The sequence below is a fragment of the Podarcis pityusensis genome (assembly GCF_964106645.2).
Source record: "Podarcis pityusensis genome assembly, chromosome: 10".
Classification (NCBI taxonomy): Eukaryota; Metazoa; Chordata; class Lepidosauria; order Squamata; family Lacertidae; genus Podarcis; species Podarcis pityusensis.
This window is the reverse complement of record NC_138035.1, coordinates 14,888,513-14,908,398: the sequence shown is the minus strand read 5'-3', so window position 1 is coordinate 14,908,398 and position 19,886 is coordinate 14,888,513. Positions and strand designations below refer to the sequence as shown.

Below are 19,886 nucleotides of genomic sequence, written 5' to 3'. Positions count from 1 at the left end.
GTGGACCCACTGAATTGGACCAACAGGTGGCGCTGTGGGTTAAACCACAGAGCCTAGGACTTGCCAATCAGAAAGTCGGCGGTTCGAAGCCCTGTGACGGGGTGAGCTCCTGTTGCTCAGTCCCTGCTCCTGCGAACCTAGCAGTTCAAAAGCATGTCAAAATGCAAGTAGATAAATAGGTATAGCTCCGGCGGGAAGGTAAACGATGTTTCCGTGTGCTGCTCTGGTTTGCCAGAAGCAGCTTAGTCATGCTGGCCACATGACCCGGAAGCTGTATGCCGGCTCCCTCAGCCAATAAAGCGAGATGAGCGCCGCAACCCCAGAGTCAGCCACGACTGGACCTAATGGTCAGGGGTCCCTTTACCTTTTTAAGTCATGTCCATTAACTTCAGTAGGTCTACTCTGAACATGCCCAGCATTTGTCTGTGGCCATACTACCCTGAACATGCCTAATCTAGTCTGAATATGGCTAGCATTTGATGCAACTTAGCTGTAATAAAACCACATAGCTGCCTGTATTTTTGGTCTCTCCTTGGGGTCATCAGGCTGTCACAGTGAGAAGAGACCACTACACCCTTTCGTTTTGATCCATTGGGGCTCTTCTTATGACTCATTGCCCCTCACAACCACCAGCCTTTCTTCCAAGGACACCTTAACCCCCAGATGCATTACCTCTATTGGAAGATCTTCAGAGCCTAGGGAAATGGAACCATCAGACAGTTGACTCAAGAAAGCGTGGACTCAATAAAAGCCTGCTCCCTGCTAATTAAAAGCAAAATTGATGAACGCTTGGCAGATGGATCAGGTTAATGTGAAAACAGGAAATGGGTATTGGATGCAGTTCACACAACTCTCAGAATAGAAGTAATCTTCTGGGAACAAACACGACAGAAAGAGATTCTTCAGAGATGATAAAATGAGACTATTGTGAAAGAAAGCCTCCATGTAAAGGCGTAATACCATCATCATAACAATCACTGTAAAAGTTGTTCTGTTAGTCATCACCAGGGATAAATACCGGTAGGAGAATGAGGGGCGGCCAGAGAGGGAGCGGGGAGGAGAGAGAAGAAAAAAAATATGTGTGCAAATGGCAAAATGACTTCCCTGTTTTGTTCCCAAGTTTTGAAGAGTCTTTGTCAGTATAGGAGAGAGTTCTATTTGAAAAGCACAGCAGGTGAATGAACGGGTTAGTTGGTTCCCCTCTGGTGCGAGTCCTCCATTCACAAATACATATTAACTGTCTTAGGGGCATAGGGAACTGCTTTGAGAACATGAGAGCATAAGAAAAGCTCAGGAGGGATTAGGCCAGTGGGTCATGTAGTCCAGCATTGTGTTCTCACAGTGGCCAACCAGAGACCGGTGAGCACAACAGCACTGTTCCCCAACGTGGTGTCCAGCAACTGGTGTGCTCAGAAGCAGGCTACCTCTGACAATGTTCTGGTGCTTCAGTCCAGCACATCAGCCTTATACTGACTGACAGCGTCTCTCCAGGACTTGATGCAGGTATCTTTTATTAGCCCTACCTGGTGATGGGACCTGGGACTGTCTCACGCAAAGCAGATGTCCTATTATTGAGCTACAGCCATCATCAGGCAGCAACTATATGTGTGCATATAGATATCTTTATTTATAGGCATTTATAGCTCATCTTATAAGAGACTGAAATGGATAGATTTTTCCATCCCTGCTTTAGTTCTCACACATATATGGGATCCCAAGGATCATCTAATCCAACCCCCTACAATGCAAGAATCACAGCAAAAGAACTCTTGACAAAAGGCCAGTTTGTTAGCGGCCGTTCTGAGATCCACTCTGCTTTGTACAAAGCCCAAATCTTGGGGACTTGACAAAGAAGGATGGCATGCACTTCTACTCAGAAACTTTGCCAAAGAGAAAGCCTCCTTTGTGCTTTTTAGGCAAGAAAAGTTAATTAAGAGTCTTTGCAAGCCTTTCATGCTGTAGGACTTCCAACAGAATTGCCGCATCCTCAGCTGCAGGTTTTATTTTTATTTTTTAGCAACTGGCGCATAAAGCTTCAACCCATAAGACTTCCTTTTTGTCTGCTGTTGACTGAGGGCCCCTCCAGGTTAATGGGTTGTTACTGTTGTTGTTTTGTGGGTGTTGTTGTTTTGTTGGCACAGTAATAGTGTATTAGTGGTGGACGGGCCATCCAGACATAATTCTGCCTTATTAGTTATTGGTTAGAGCCTATATTAAAGTATATGTTAGAGTTCATTTTGATTCATACAAATCCGTACAGTTTCAGTGTCACTCTCCGGAGACTGCTGGGTTTTTCTTAGGAAACCAAGTGTCCTTTTGACAGCAACAAATACACACCCTATTCCAAATGCACATTACTGGACAAGCTGAACTGGATTATAAAGAACCTGGACACCCTTCCTTGGTCCATATTCTGGTGCTCCATCTTTATCTAGTGTAAGGTAAAGGTAAAGGGACCCCTGACCATTAGGTCCAGTGGTGACCGACTCTGGGGTTGTGGCGCTCATCTTGCTTTATTGGCCAAGGGAGCCAGCGTACAGCTTCCGGGTCATGTGGCCAGCATGACTAAGCCGCTTCTGGCAAACCAAAGCAGCGCACAAAAACTCCATTTACCTTCCCGCCGGAGCGGTACCTACTTATCTACTTGCACTTTGATGTGCTTTTGAACTGTTAGGTTGGCAGGAGCAGGGACCAAACAACGGGAGCTCACCCCATCACAGGGATTTGAACCGCCGACCTTCTGATTGACAAGTTCTAGGCTCTGTGGTTTAACCCACAGCAACATATTCTCTCCTAAGAGAGCATCTGTATGGGAAGCCCTTTCACTTTGACACTTTTGCATCCCATAGGAAGGCTGGGATGAGCAGCTTCGGGAAGATGCAGTAACACTGGCCAGTGTTGTTTCTTATGCCCGGTGGGGGAACACTAGATAACTGCATCCAGTCTCCTAGCCAAGGATGGGGAACCTCAGGTCAGGGGGCCAAATTTGGCCATCCAAGCTTCTCTTGTCTGACTCTCAGGACTCCCCTCCTGACTACACACCCTCTCACCAAGTCATGTCCTTTACCAGTTGTGCTTTGCACCCTCCTTGAGTTATTTTGCCTGTTTACAAAGTCCTTGGACTTTGGTAATGCCTCTTGCTTACCTGAATGGAGAGAGGGGTATGTGTGTCCAAAAACAAGCCCTCTGTATAAAGTAAAAATGTACATTTATTGCTCCACCTACCATGGGCATGTGGCCCCTAGAACAGCCTTTCTCAACCTGTGGGTCCCCAGATGTTGTTGAACTACAACTCCCATCACCCCTAGCTAGCAAGGCCAGAGCTCGGGGGTGATGGGAGTTGTAGTCCAACAACATCTGGGGACCCACAGGTTGAGAACCGCTGCCCTAGAAGATGGCTCGGAAGGCCTTTGAGCAGGAAAAAAAAAGTTAATTCACCCTTGCTTAGACAGATGTTCTCCAGAAGTCACACTTGATGGTCCTCATCTATTCCAGTAACTCTACTCCTTGGAACTGCCTGGCAGTTCTCCCACTTTTGAGTGGGAGGCACCAGTTGCTGCATGACTGACATTCCCTCCCACCTGCTCTCCCAAGTGTTCCGTTTCACCTGCATTACCTAAATATTATTGGCTGCTGAAGTACAGTGGTGCCCGCAAGACGAATGCCTCGCAAGACGAAAAACCCGCTAGACGAAAGGGTGTTCTGTTTTTCAATGCGCTTCGCAAGACGAATTTCCCTATGGGCTTGCTTTGCAAGACGAAAACGTCTTGCGAGTCTTGCGATTTTTTTCGCTCCCCCCCTTTTTCTAAGCCGCTAATAGCCTTTTAGCTGCTAAGCCTTTAATAGCCGCTAAACCGCTAATAGCGCTAATCCGCTAAACTGCTAATAGGGTTGCTTCGCAAGACGAAAAAACCGCTAGACGAAGAGACTCGCGGAACGGATTATTTTCGTCTTGCGAGGCACCACTGTAAGCTTCCCAAGAAGTGAGCAGGTTAGCTCAAGTAGGTATATACGAACTCATGTGTTGCCATCCCAGATACGTAAAGTGTTGGCTAACAGTTAAATCAGCAATTAAAAGAGCAGCTTCAATTCGGGAGATCAGGGGAATGCATGTCTAAGCAGGCATGTCTTCAAGAGTTGGCAGAATGCCCATAGGGCGCCCCATATTTCAGAGGGGAGAGCATGCCACAGCCCTGTTGCTACCGGTGAAAAAGTCTGCCTCCTTCATCGAGTATGAATTTATATTTCAGAAGGGCAGAATCATGAGCACTTGAACTTTTATTTTCACACCCACCCAACCGTTCTGAACATATGTAATGTACAAATCTGTTGTTGTTTTGTTTTATACATGTAGTTTATTCTTTTGGACTCCCCCATCAAAGCAATTGAGAGTGGATGCTTCCATGTATCAGGTGCATCTCTAGAAAACCAAGGTCTGCTCATTATTCCAGATTACCGTATTTTTTGCTCTATAAGACTCACTTTTCCCCTCCTAAAAATTAAGGGGAAATGCTTGTGCGTCTTATGGAGCGAATGCAGGCTGCGCAGCTATCCCAGAACCCAGAACAGCAAGAGGGATTGCTGCTTTCACTACGCAGTGATTCCTCTTGCTGTTCTGGCTTCTGAGATTGAGAATATTTTTTTTCTTGTTTTCCTCCTCTAAAAACTAGGTGCGTCTTGTGGTCTGGTGCGTCTTATAGAGCGAAAAATACGGTAATTGATCCAGATTTTCCTTTTGGAGGTGATTTTGCTGAACATATTCAATAGAGGCTGTGCGGAGCACTGAGCAAAGAGATGATATGTTGACAGTTTTAGTACTGAAACTATCTATTATTGTTGAATGTATGACAGAACAGGAGCAATTTTTGTGATGGAATAATAGCAGAGCGGTACCTTTGGAGAACATGAATTGGGTGCTGAATGCGTGTGCGCACTTATTAAGTGTTGTTTCAAAGAATATATATCAGAGCATCAATGCTCAAGAGTCCTGTTTTCCATTCCTGGTTGAAAATAGAACATCTCTTCGAAGCCACGTTTATTCAGCTTTATATTAGCTGTGGGGTGTATGGGGTGTTGGATAGTACCTCTGGTAGGGAACACATTGTGCTCCTTCTGGGGTTGTTTGTCCACCTTCATTCCCCACCCTGCACTCAGCAATCGCTTATGGCTTCTAGAAGCTGTTAGCATGTGGCAGCAGCCACACACCAGGAAACAGCTTTGAATGGCCAGCTAAACCAGGTGAGGGTAGCCGATGGGTCCCCAACCTTCCATGAGTTAGGGACTTCCTCTGCATGGAAAGACAGGTTTGGGTGGAGGGAGCAGACAAGACCAACAGTGGGTAAATAAATAAATAAATAAGATCAATAAGATCAATAAGATCAATAAGATAAATTCCTAGGAGTTTATCTCAGTGAATGCCTTGCTTGGAAAATCAGTACAACCCAGGTGGTTAAGAAAGCCCAACAGAGACTCCATCTCCTCAGAGTATTGCGAAAGAACGATGTCAATCAACATTTGATGATCTCCTTCTACCTGTCCACAATAGAAAGTGTCCTTTCATACTGCATCATGGTGTGGTACACTGGTTTGACATCAACTGATAGGAGGTGACATCAACTGATAGAGGGTGATGAATACAGCACAAGATATTATGGGCTGTCCCGTGAATCCACTGGATGAAATAGCAGAAGAAAGTTGGCTCAGGAGAGTGAGGAAAATTCTCAGGGGTGATTCACACCCTGGCCGGCACTTTCTTCATCTCCTGCCCTCAGGCAGAAGATATAGAAGGATGATTAGTTGCACCAACAAGGTAAAGAACAGCTTCTATCCGTGGGCTGTTAGGCTGCTGAATGAAAAGATAACAACAGGGCAACTGACTTTTGGGTTTGGTGGGTGTGCGTCAGTAAACGAGGGGAATGAAGACTAAGAGAGCTGAGTGGGGGGGTGCTTGTGTAATCTCACTGTATACAAGTTGTACAAGTGACAATAAAGTATTTCATCATATCATCATCAGTGGGTCCATCAGTCAAGAAGGCAGTTTTTGCACTGCTGTAGAGGGAAGTCAGGGGCAGGTGGGGCTCATCAACCTGGAAAGGTAGCCTATCTAGGAAAACTGATCCTAAACCTCCACTGCTTCGCAGGATATATCTTCAGGAGAAGTAAAGGCTAAGGAGTAAAACCTACACAAATCCGAACTGGAATCCCTAAGACAGTTTGAGAGCATCTTGTGTGCCACCTTCCAACAATTCCTGCAGCCAAGCTAGTGCCAAACTTATTACTCTGCTTTTCTTTGGACCACAGTAAAGGTAAAGGTGACCCCTGACTGTTAGGTCCAGTTGCGGACAACTCTGGGGTTGTGGCGCTCATCTTGCTTTACTGGCCGAGGGAGCCGGTGTACGGCTTCCGGGTCATGTGGCCAGCATGACTAAGCCGCTTCTGGCAAACGAGAGCAGCTCACGGAAACGCCACAGTAGTGAGGCTGAAATCATCTAGGTAGCCGTGCCAAAAAAATTTGAGAGCCTTTTCCACTCAGTGCATAGAAAACACCGAGCGAAATGGACCAGTCTCTTCCTATGTCCTCCCAGCCCTCATGTGTGGCCTTCACCTCATTCACAACTGCCGCTTTGTGGGTAGCGCTGGCAATTGCTCAACAAATACCAATTCCCTCAGCATGCCAGTAACCAAATCCTTTGTGTTGTGATAGATGTTTACAGATGGCTTGCCACAGACAGAGTTATCCTTTCTGTGTGTCACAAAAGCTCTAGTGTTGACATTCTGTGACATCACAGCTACTCATCCAATGGCTGCAGAGGGAGTGTTGTTAAGTTGCAAGCAGGAGAAAGCCACGTTTTGAAATTATCCCCCACCCCCGGCTTTTACACAGTGATTTAGTTCACCCAACAGAAGGTACAGAAATGTGAATGGATCCAGTTTTGGTCAAATGAGAGAAACCTAGGGTGATGGATGCTGCTTGCTGCATGTTAGCCCTATAGCGAGTGTTGACCTTTGTGCTCTGGTGCCTAAATTTAATTTCACAGAGGAACAGCTACCCAAAAACACCCTCACCCAAGACTCAGGGGCAGCAACGTGACAAAATGCAGGGATGTTCAAGGGAAAGAGAGAAGGGCGGGTGGGGAGAAACTAGGGCACAGGTTTCTTTTCATGGAAAAATTCATTCCCTCAGGTTCACTGAGCTAATTTCACTTTGCCTGTGTTAGCCGGCGAAATTGCTGCGCAGATGAATTTCCCTCAGCCTGCAGAGAGCTTTTGTGATGAAGGCTAAGCACAGTTGTGGAGTAGCTGAATCAGAAGACCAAACGTGTGTGAAGCTGTCGCAGACCAGGAATATTTGTGTGCTTGTGTGTTCTGTTTATATCCCGCCTTTCCTCCAAGGAGCTCAAGGTGGTGTAAATAGTTCTCCTTCCCATTTTATCTTCACAACAACCCTGGGAGGCAGGTTAGTCTGAGAGGCAGGGACTGGCCCAAGTCCACCCAGTGATCTACATGGCCGAGTGGGGATTTGAACCCTGGTCTCCCAGGTCTGACACTCAAACCACTGCAGCACACTGGCTCATGTAGACTTATAGACCAATCTAGATCCCCTCCTGCCTTACGAATGTAACTCTCGCCTGCAGGAGACGGTGCGCCTGTTGTCTCCCATTCAAGCATCTCGGTGCGAAAGGCGATGCTGATGGGCAATGCCTTGTATCTTGCAGGTCCTTCTTTATAATCTCCCATCCAGCCGGTCAAAATAAAAGCATCCTTTTTATAGCTGTCGCTGTTGTTGAGCGGGGACCTCTGCTCTGGTCTTATCGCAACATCTCCTGTGCCAAGGGCTTTTGTGATTTGGTGCTGCAGTGGAGCGAAGAGGTTTGCAGATCGCTTGTCTGGTCCTGGTGATAAAAAGGAGACTAACTGCAGAGAAACTTGGTCTTCATTCTTGGTTACTTAGCAGGAGGTTAGGCGAACTGTCTCCTCTGGTTGCAACTTTTTGCAGGCCATCTGTTCCTGGTTATTGCCACAGGGAATCCAGGCCCTCACAAGTTTGCTCAAGGCCACTGGTGGGAAAAAAGAGACATCTCTTTCAGGCAGGCAAAGTAGCTTTGGGGTCATTCCCCGCTCTCCTTGGTCCAGCTCAAATAGCCACCTGATGGGGAAGGACCATAGCTCAGTGCTGGTAGTTGTGCTTTGGGTGCAGAAGGTCTCTGGTTCCTTCATCAGCATCTCTAGGTGGGGTTGGGACTATTTTCCATTTGAAGGTAAGGAAAGTGTGCAATTCATGGCTTCCCTTGGTTGGCCACTGTGAGAACTGGATGCTATAGTGGTTTGGTCCAGCATGACTCTTCTTATGTTAACCATAGCTTCCTACATGCCTTTGTGCTATAGAAGGATGCTTACATAGCAGATTTGCTCAAGGTGACCTCATCCAGTGAGCCAAGGCAGAAAACAAAGAAATTAAAAAATAAAACAAATGAGCCCAGGGCCTCTGCCAATCCAGCCTGAGAGGAAAATTCCTCCATGCCTGCAACTAAAGATGTTCTGTCAGACTCTGAGCATGCACAAAATCCATCTGCCTAACCGTGAATTCCCAATGGAAACCAACATCCTGTCTTAAGCCTTTAGATTTTGTGCATTCAGGATGCATCAGTGTTGATATGTAGGGCGAGGAGTTCTTTTTAACCTAGTTAAATTTCTGTCCTAAAAAAAAAAGATAGAATCAATAGCAACATTTGGAATTCAGAGCCTCATCTCGAGTCTTTCCCTTTGCCGCAGTTAAATATTAAGATTTTCGTGACACTCCGGGTGACCTTTGGAGTGTGGAATCTGCAGACACAGTTATTTGCCTTGCCTTCTGTGCAATCTTAAATTACCAGGACTCCCAGGGCAGAGTGCTCCCCGCTTCCTGCCCCTCACCTGGTGCCCATTTTAGGTGCTAAGCCCAAAGCAAAGCATTGCCGCTTGCAAGAGGGGCCCTGGACCTATGAAACACTGACGTCAAGCATTTTCCTTCGGCTGAGGAGGCAGATAATCCCACTTGCTGGTCGCAGGGTCCTGCAACCTGTCAGGTTCGACCACCCAGCCCTAAAAACAATGACCCTCTTTCTGTAACCGCCATTATGGGAAAGCAAGATCTTGCAGCTGGGAGCTTTAAATGGGAAAAGTTGCACCATAGACTCTTGACAGTTTGTCTTTTGGGAGAGATGGAGGAAGAAGAAGAAGAGAGTCTTTATGTTTTGTTTATTGGTCAACCTGCTTGTGTTGCTGTTCTAATACAGGGTACGTATCAGATGAGCTCTGCTGCTTATTATGAAATGCTTTATTTTCTAGCAGAGAATCCTTTTACTAATTCATGGAGATCTTGCCATACAGTTGATCCTATAATCCAAGAGTGGGCAGCCTTTTTCATGCTGAGGGCCACCTTCTCTCATGGACAACCGTTTGTGGGCCACATGCCATTAGCAGGCATGGGCACTTGTAAAAGTGGATGGATCAATAAATGCACTTTTTACCTTCCTACGGTAGGCTAGTTTCCACACAAGCCTCTCTGTCCTCCATCCAAGCAAGGAAGAGGCTTTGCCAGGGTTCAAGGACACATTCTCATCAGGAGAAAGCAAGTATGATGGTCTAGAGCAGGGCCAGAGAGGGGTGTGTTGCTCCAGAAAAAGTTGCAGTGCTCATAGAATGCCAGGGGCCAGATAGATCGATTTGGAGGACCACATTCGCCCCTCAGGCCTGTAGTTCCCTGCCATTGTTGTAAACATACTGATTGTGTTTCTTTGCTATGCAAGAGCATGGGAAGTACTCAGAGGGAAGAGAAGCATAAAATACTGGTCCCACATCCAAAGGGAGTGGTTGTCTGACCCAGTTCTTGTCAAATATGGAGGAGGGGATGGGGATGGAGATGTTAGAATTCCTGCTCTATGATTGCAGTCATGAGATTGTTGTCTTTCACATGATGGTGTATGTTTTGACTGTACAAAGTGGGAAGTGACGGAGACAGTATGTTTGTGTTACTGTGTTCCGTGAAGTGGGGCTACTGTCCTTTGTTCTTTCTCTTTTTGCTGTCTGATGCTAGAGAGAGAGGGAGCCAAGTTGCAGTGCTCTCTGTGTGTTTATATGTAAATAAAGTAGATTAGCCAAAATGCTGAGTTGCTGAGGTCTGTTACGCAAGCTGCAAAGACTCTGAGGATCCCTAAGTGTGCCGGTGTCTGTTGGCATCGGTCGCTGTGATGTTTGGGCTGAAGAAAGCCTTTGAAGCTCCCAAATGAAAGACCAGGAGGGGGGGAACATGCCAGTCGGGCATGTGTCTCTGCCAGGGTCCTACTCGAGTGTAGGATAAGCTCCTGACAGGAGATAGGCAAAAGTAAGGTAAAGGCAGCCTATCAAAGCTCATATGCCACAGACCCCATTATTGCTCATAGTAATGAGCATTCCTAACCGAAAAGTTTTTGTAGGGGACAGGCAGGTGGTGGGAGCTGCCATTCAGTACCATATTGAAGAGCTGTCCAATAATGAAACAGACTCTTCTGTGGAAGTCGGTGGACTCTCCTGCATTGGAAGTTTTCAAGCAGAGGTTGGACAGCCATTTGTCATTTATGAGCTAGTTAAGATTTCTGCATCGCAGGGGGTTGGACTAGATGACCCTCGGGGTCCCTTCCAATTCTATGATTCTCTGGCCCATTTCACTTAAGAGTCTTCCTTGTTGGGAGGTTTAACTCAACGCAAGTTTGATTCAGGAACAACCAAGAGGAAAAGTGGCTGCAGAAGTTGTCACTCGTGGGCTTTTCTTCATTTTTAATTAATTACTTACTCCTGATACGTGTTTATAAGCGGGTTTGTGTTGAGCTAGACAGAACAGAGGTGTGACATGGTATAGTTCCCAGTGTCATCACTTCCGTTCATGGCTGGGGTGTGTGTGAGTGCAAGAGAGGAAAGACCTGCGGACAAGAGTTGGTTGGGTATATTAGGATGGGCCAGCAAGGTTTAGACCAGGGTCAACAGAAAGACTCGTTCAGCACATCTGGCTGGCTGATTGCAACATCTGTTCGTACCACCAGAAACACGATGTCCTTCAGTTACCCATGTATATATCATAGCACATGGTTGTGCAACGAGGGAGCGAATTCCAGAGCTAGGGGGTCCCGCCAATCGCTTCCACTCCTTCTCCTTCTCTCTTTCCTTTCCGCTGGAACAGAATGTCGAGTTCACATAAGGTGCACTTGCAAACACCGCAAGTAGACGGTTGCAAGCAAGAAACGGTGCAGGTGCAAGTAATTCGTTCATCTTTGAACAGCAAGGTTTATTTTCCCATTGATTTTCGTGGCCATAGAAACCTTCATGCTTTTTTGTACAGCATCCTTTCAACCAGTTCGTAGTTCATGAACATACAAACTCTCCTGCATAGGCCACCTGGTCTAGCGTTGGCTTTTCTTCAGTGACCAAGCAGATGCTCCTGGAATTATGAACAGTCTTATTTCGTCCTGCTTCAGTTTCTCCAGTGTTCAGTCATAGCTCCTGTCTCTCCCATCAATAACAACAACAACACAACAAATTTTATTAATGATAACATTATTATTTTAAAATTGTTGTTGTTGTTGTTATTAAAATAAATTGTTTTATTAATAACAAACTTTTATTAATAATAAAATCACCCTATACCCATCGATCTCAGGGTGGTTCACAACATAAAATCACAATATTACAAAACTAAACAAAATACATACCGTATTTTTCGCTCCATATGACACACCTGACCATAAGACGCACCTAGTTTTTAGAGGAGGAAAACAAGGGAAAAAAATATTCTGAACGAAACAGTGGGTGTATGATTTTTGTGGTTCATGCTGTGGCCACAAACATGTGATTTGACAGTGAGTTTGGGGTAGCCCAATGCAAAAATCCTGAGAATCCATGTGGATCCGTGCTTTGTAACCACATTTTGCACCATTGCGGCCCCATGAAACAGTGGATGCATATGTTTTTTGTGCAGGCTGTAGCCATGGACATGCTATGTGATCTGATGGTGAATTTGGGGTGACCCAATGCAAAAATCCTGAGGATCCATGTGGATCCGTGCTTTGTAACCACGTTTTTGCACCATTGCAGCCCCACGAAAGAGTAATAAAAACAAAAAGACAACCCAGGAATCCCTCCTTCCGCAGCACATTTTAAAAGGGCATCAGATGTGAATCTTAAAAGACTAACAGATTTACAAACCTGTGCTCTCACTCTCAAGTAACTGATGGTTAATTTTCAGAAAGAGTGAACTGGAAATGAGTTTTTAATTATTATTTTTTAAAAAACTTTTAAAAATATCTCCCCCCACTTTCTGTCCAGCAAACAACTTAGCAATGAAAGAGAGGTTTTACTGGAACTTGTAATATTGTGTTCAAGTGCTCCACCTGGTGGTTCCCATTGTAAAAGGCATTGTAAAGGCATTTATTCTGCCTTTTCCATTGACCCGTTGTTCTTAATTATCCTTCTAAACCATGTGTCAAAAACACCAGCCATCACTTCATTAGCCAATTTGGGCATTTTAACATTTACTCTGTGAGAGAGATGAGTCAAAGTTTTCTCAAACCTTTACTAAATAAAGTCATTCATTCTTGCTTTTGTTTCTCTGCGGAGAAAAGCCTCCCAACACTCTTCTTTTTCTTATTCTTCATGCAAAACAAAGGGTTTGTTTATCCGATTTCAAAGCTTACATTTGTTTTGGGATATTATTATAATTATTATAATTATTTTTTTATTATTATTTTGCTTGTGTTGTTCAGCGATGCCAGGGCATCTGAGATGCCTGAAGACATTCCTGGGAGAGAGAAAATGAGACTCTTGAGAATTCTCTCTCTTCAATAAATAACGAAAGTGATTATAATCGTGTTTCTTTAGTGCCCCTATTAATATTGCCGCTTGTAAATAGTGCCACTTGGGTTAAGTTGGCTGGGGCCCGCTGCAAAATCTAAGACATTTTGAAGCCTGAAGTTGGAATTAAACATTATGGTTAGGTAGGAAAGGAAACTTGATTTATTTTGTTCTCCGTCTTTCATAAGGGACTGGTCCTAGCTCAGTAGAACATCCCAGGCAGCGGTGGCACATCCCGTTTTGCAGCTTGAGACGAAACAGAAAGTACCGCCCTGATATTGCTGCACCGGCCTCTGGCGCTGCTTCTTCACCAACCTGAGGCCACTGTTTCACCCTGCCTCATGGGTGGGCCAGGCCTGGTCCCAGGCTCAATTATCTCCAGGTAGGGCTGGGCTTAAGACCCCTGTCTGAAACGGGTCACGGGTGGCGCTGTGGGTTAAACCACAGAGCCTAGGACTTGCCGATCAGAAGGTCGGCGGTTCGAATCCCCGCGACGGGGTGAGCTCCCGTTGCTCGGTCCCTGCTCCTGCCCACCTAGCAGTTCGAAAGCACATCAAAGTGCAAGTAGATAAATAGGTACCGCTCCGGCGGGAAGGTAAACGGCATTTCCGTGTGCTGCTCTGATTCGCCAGAAGCGGCTTAGTCATGCTGGCCACATGACCCGGAAGCTGTACACCGGCTCCCTCGCCCAATAAAGTGAGATGAGCGCCGCAACCCCAGAGCCGGTCACGACTGGACCTAATGGTCAGGGGTCCCTTTGCCTTTTACTGAAACCCTCGAGAGTCAGTCAGTATAGATAACACTGAGAGAGAAGGACCAGTGGTTTCAGTCGGTTGAAGGCAGATCCTCGGGTTCCCAAGTTACCGTACTTTTCCGTGTATAAGACAAGGGTTTTTTACTCTAAAAAATAATGTTCAAAATCGGGGGCCGTCTTATACACAGATAGTGCAGAATGGGGACGGGCGATTGGTTGCAGCCACAAGCAGGAGCTTGTCTTTCTTTTTTTTTGAGTTTTATTTATTTATTAATGTTCTTATGTTACATCGGTAAACATTATCATATTACATCACAAGGCTTATTATAATACAATTTTCAGCATGTATACAAAGTTTATATACAAAGTTTATATACCTAAAGAAAAGAAACAAGGACAAAAAACTATTCCAAAATCATATATGTACCAACACTTTGGACTTCCTGTCTATCCCGTTGTATATTCCTTATTTACAAATGAATGTACTCTTATTATTGTATATTTCTTTTACATTTTATCTAATACATTCCTATATCAATATGTACCTTTGGTCTTATTTCTCAGTTTCTCTCCAACGTCAATCAAATGCTACCATAGATAATGAACCTTTACTGTATTTTTGAACATATATCTTATATCTATCGCACTTTTCCATAAATTTTTGTTTTGAATTGCCTCTCAGGCTATTTGTCAACTGCGCCATTTCAGCAAATTCTTGTAGCTTGTTATGCCAATCGGTTATTGTCGGGACTTCTTCTTCCTCCCACCCTTTTGCCACCAAAGTCCAAGCTGTCCATATGAAAATAGAGGAGCTTGTCAGCAGTGATAGGGTGGCTGATTGGTGGCTGTGGCAAGGGCTGCTGTGAATTGGCTACCACTGTGGCAATTGTTCGTGTGATTGCCAGCTGCTGGTGGCGAGCAGGCAGATGCTTTGTGGCTTCTGTGACGTGCCCAACAACTCTGGGCCATCTCCCCCCATTTTCTTAAATTGGAGCCCCCCAAAACAGGGGTCGTCTTATACATGGGGCGGGTGTTATGCACGAAAAAATATGGTAAATGGTGTTAGTGATGGGATCTCTGAAATGGAAATGTAACATGTTAAAATTCTGCCCCAGGATAGAGTTTCTTATGTACCTTCCCCCACCCAATCAACATCTCCCATGTCCTTTCCATCACCCTGCCCCATGCTAGCAAATGTCTTTCGGGTTTTGTGTTAGTCAGCGGGGCAACTGTGTCTCGATCAGCAGCCCCCTCTTCCATCTCCTCTAGGCTAACATTTGCTAGGCAGCCCAATTCAAATTTAGAACAAGCATAAGTTGCCATTATTTCTCTCTTGTCTTTTTCTTTACCATCCCCACTTGACCGTTTCAAGTTATCAATTTATAACCATCTGAATTTTTACAAATTGAACGGGCTGTGAAGAAGACCAAGGCCAGGTTCTCAAAGAGGGAATCATTCTAAATTCAGTGCATGATTTAAAGCAGGCATCCCTAACCTCTGCCCTCCAGACGTTTTTGGGACTACAATTCCCATCACCCCTGACCACTGGTCCTGTTAGCTAGGGATGATGGGAGCTGTAGTCCCAAAACATCTGGAGGGCCGAGTTTGGGGATGCCTGATTTAAAGCAATCTTGAGTCCCATTATGGATATACAATCCCTTCTGTCCTGTACATTGTAATAAAAGTGAAACAAGATTACACACACACACACACACACACACACACACACACGTGTGTGTGTGTGTGTGTGTGTGTGTGTGTGTGACTGATTCTTTTATCTTACGCACTGCCCCCTCCCTTCCCTCTCTGATGCCAAATATTAAGGAAGGTTGAATGGCAACTGCATTTTCTGCTACACAGGAAATTCCTAACCCTTGACAATCTCTTCGTCTCATCTCAAAATGGGGCAAGGCTTGAGATCGTCAGACTGGAAACGTTATGATTTGTTGCTGTTGTCCAAAAATAACCAGAACATAAAAATCCAATGTGGAGTCCAAATTATCCCCAAACCCACATTAAGGCCAAATCTTTATTTGGCCAACCAAAATGTAAAAAGAAAAGAAAGAAAGAAAAGAAAATCATTTGCAAGCTTTTGAGTTTCTTCAGAACTATTAATCTGACTAGATGATAAGCAATGCAAAATAAAAATAAAATGGGGGGGGCTATTCTCTGCATTGAAAGAGTCTTACTGCGCAATCATGTTGTACAGTGTCTTCCCAGGAGTACACCATATTGAATTCAATGGGGCTTACTTCAAGCTAAATTGTGTTAGGCTTGCCCTGTTAAGATGGAGGGTGAGAGGAGGCACCAGACATTCAGATGAGGCTGTGTTAGGTTCTGTGTAAATATCAGATCTCTTGGAAAGCAAAAAAAAATAGGGAAATGATGTAGCATCTGCTTCACATGTAGAAGGTCCTGGGTTCATTCCTTGGCATCTACAAGCAGGGCAGGGAGAGACCCCCTGTCCATCAATGTAGACAATAAGCGAGATGGATCAATGGACCAGTGGCCTAACTCCATCTTTAAGCGTAACACACAGATTCCTTTGCAGATAGAGGGAAAGTAAATCATTGCATAGTCCTTTTATTAGCAAAGGTGAGTGGCGCTGTGGTGTAAAACACTGAGCTTTGGGCTTGCCGATCGGAAGATCGTGGTTCGAATCCCCACAACAGGGTGAGCTCCCATTGCTCAGTCCCAGCTCCTGCCAACCTAGCAGTTTGAAAGCACGCCAAAGTGCAAGTAGATAAATAGGTACCGCTCCAGCAGGAAGGCAAATGGCATTTCCATGCGCTGCTCTGGTATCTCCAGAAGCGGATTAGTCATGCTGGCCACATGACCCGGAAAAACTGTCTACGGACAAACATCGGCTCCCTTGGCCAGTAAAGCGAGCTGAGCGCCGCAACCCCAGAGTTGTTCGCGACTGGACTGAACTGTCAGGGGTCCTTTATCTTTACCTTAGATATTAATTTTAAGTGAAATGTCAGTTGAAGCCAAAATTGGGTACCTTTACAGATCAGTTGGAGGGAATGTTCTTTCTGAGAAGTCCCATCCCATCATCACATCCCCAGGAAGTGGAGGTGGGGAAAATTGTTCCAACAGTAAGGCGTGATTGATTGATTGCAGTCTTATTAGTGAAACTTCTCCCGATCTTTGGAACACAGAATTTCAAAGAACCAAATGGCAGATGGCAGATTCTGATGGCAGAATCCTGATGCAGACATGACTGTTAACCCTGGTTAGCACTCTCTATGGTTTGTTGCCTTGACCCTGGTTAAGTGTCAGGGACTAGAGGTCAGGTGCCTCTTTTGTCAGGTGATGGAGTCCAGGACTCCACACCTGAAGGAGAAGAATGTGCACTGCTAAGAGGTTCTTATGAGGTAAATACTATACCATTTTTTAAAAACTAAACAAACACCTAAATAGTTTCCAAACGGTACAGCTGAGTCAGCTTGACATGAGTTACAGAGATGGCACGCAAACTCTTCCTTGGGCAAAGCTACAGATCATCCTTATAAGGTCTCCAATGTCAACAGCCTTTCTTTGCCTTTTGCAAAAGAGCCCCCATCCTTCTGAGAAACGTGTCAAACAAGTATATGGAGCATGTTTTTCATCCCTGCTTAATCTTGGGGATAGAAATCCCTACGGAGACTTGTCTGCAAATTCTAAAATAACCTGTTATTTCCACCGAAGCTGCCGGCATGTGCTGCTCAAGGCTTTTTGGAAATTAAAAGAGTCGGGAAGCAGGGGGAGGAGAGAAAGGAGCTGTGTTTACTTTTAATTTTGTTTTAAGACACTTGGCCAGAGAGTTCATGATGTGACTTGGAAACTATATCGAATCATGATTTATGGTCGGGCTGTTATTTTATAAAGGGCAAAGACAAGCCAGTCACAGCTGCCTGCCTGTTCCTCGGTTTGCACCCTGCATGTCAATAACCTGCCGTCTATCTTAACCCTTTTCGTTGTTTCTTTTCTCTGTGCGTGTGTTTGTGTGTGCACCCGCGTGTTTGCATGCATGCGGCCTGTGGCCTGCCAGAGAGCTTGATTGATAGGACATGTAGAATGACCAGGGTCGCCTTGTCTGCTTGGTGAACTTGTTTCATGTTGGGAAAAGGTTACAAGCCCTCCAGTCAAATGAATCGACCAATTTTGGCTAAAGCTGCTGTGGGTTCTGCCAAGGTGGGCTGAAGGAAAACAGCTTCCTGCAGCTCTACGGTAACATCCTTTGGACATGCATAGAAAAATAGAGTTGGAAGGGGGACCCTGAGGATCATTTAGTCCAACCCCCTGCAAATATGTGGCTGTCCCGTGCAGGGATCGAACCTGCAACCTTGGTGTTATCAGCACTGCACTCTAATCAACTCTTGGGTTATACTGGCAAACCTGGGGCAAGCGACAATATATGACTGCATTTGCACTGCCGGATCCACATAACCTGCCGCTTATGAAGCTGCCCCTGTACAAAGGACCAAGCTAGATGTCGCGTCAGATGTGTCTTGACCCTGGAGAACACACCAAGGGGATGATCAGGATAAAGTAGAGCATTGTGTGTACATGCATGGGGGACTCTGGTCATTAAATTTGCTCCATCCACCCCTACCTCACCTGTAGCATTCAGCTGACTGCACAGCTTGTGTCCTGCTCATCACCCAAAAAGCTTCCCATGCCCAATCCATATCAATGGTGGCTGATGGCAAGGATGGGGAACCTTACTCTTTGATGGGCAGGAGTCAAGTTGCACATTTTGCAAAACATACAGGTAAACATAGCACCAGGAGAATTGACTCTTGTGCCGAGTTTCTGCATGTATGAAAGCAATAAGGAGGGCTATTGTCTATTTGTTGGTACACCCCCTTCAGTTACTAAACATTTGGTATGTCTGCACCAGGAAAAGAAGTGTTTGTCATCTTTGTTCATCTGCGAAACACACACACACACACACACACAATGCTTCTGTAAATCCTGTGAATTGCATTGGCAAGGTATGCATTTCCTCTTTCAGTGGTATATGAGAGCATCGAGATATGCAAGATTTATTTTAAGAATGTATGTAGCACATCCTTTCCCAAAAATGGATTTCAGGGCATTGTACATAACAAATTTTAAATCTCCAGCACAGTATTGAATATGGCATAAATGAGGGCAAACTTTGCAGCGCAGAGATCACCTTGGTTTGGGTTCTGATTTAGCCATTTCCCGACTTTCTTTTTTGCTGAAGCTTCACTCTTTCTCTACTTCCAGTCTTCGGGCACCAGTATTACAGTTGACATTGCAGTCATGGGAGAGGCTCACGGACTCATTACAGACCTCCTGGCAGATCCTTCCTTACCACCAAACGTCTGCACCTCCCTTCGGGCAGTGAGCAACCTGCTCAACACACAGCTAACCTTCCAAGCCATCCACAAACCGAGGATCAACCCTTTGGCATCTTTCAATGAGAACTACACCTGTTCTGACTCAGAGGAATGCTCAGAGAAGGGAGAAAAGCTGACGATTCCCAAGGTGAGCGTCCCTCTTTCAGGTTGTGGGAAATGTTGGTTTTTCTTTTCCTTGGGTGTTAATTCTGTGACTGTAAGAAAATACATTCTGTGTGAAATAGATGCTTCAGGGTGCGGCATGCACAGTCCCCTCACCTTTTATACTCACAACAACCCTGTGAGATATATTAGGCTGAAAGACAAGGGCTGGCCCAAAGTCATCCAATCACCTTGTTATTTGCGGCTGTGTCAGAATTTGAACCCAGGTTTCACTAATATAAGTCCAACACTCAAACCACTGCTCCACAAGGGCTCACAAGCAAGCCCAAGGCCACCCCGAGTGCTGTTGACTATCAGTCAGTAGTGTAATGGGAAATTCAGATGTGCAGGGTCCCTTTGTAATAGTCACAGCCACTCAACCCCCTTCTAAGTTTATACAGTAATCTTGCAATTATACAAGCTACAAGAAGAAGCTAACAGAATACTCATTTAAAAATAATTCTTTCCCTCTCCTCCCCACCCCATTCACAATGTTTTCTTTGCAAACTGACTGCCAGTAACTGCTGGCGATCATGGACGAAATACTACCCAGTTGAAAAGTCTTCCTGTCTTATCCTTAGCGCTTCCGGAAAAGTCTGCCCCCAGGTCTTTTGCGACGAGTGTCGTCCACTTGGACAACAACCACATCTGCAACTGGTTTGCCCACTTTGGAGCCAGCTCCAGTGAGAAGAGACCGCAGTGCTAGCATCAAACTTCATGATACTTCATCATCTGGGTGAGGAAATAATTGTGTGTAG

The 19,886-nt window shown here is 45.3% G+C and overlaps 1 protein-coding gene across 2 annotated transcripts in view; it reads left to right on the top strand.

Annotated features, from left to right (window-relative positions):
• Nucleotides 1-19,886, top strand: part of PDE3A (phosphodiesterase 3A) — a 275,812-nt gene that overhangs the window by 216,008 nt on the left and 39,918 nt on the right. For both annotated transcript variants that reach the window (XM_081022701.1, XM_081022700.1), the window contains 2 exons: nucleotides 18,854-19,114; nucleotides 19,710-19,864. In XM_081022701.1, the coding sequence (XP_080878827.1) occupies nucleotides 18,854-19,114; nucleotides 19,710-19,864 (416 nt within the window). The remainder of the gene's footprint in view (nucleotides 1-18,853; nucleotides 19,115-19,709; nucleotides 19,865-19,886) is intronic.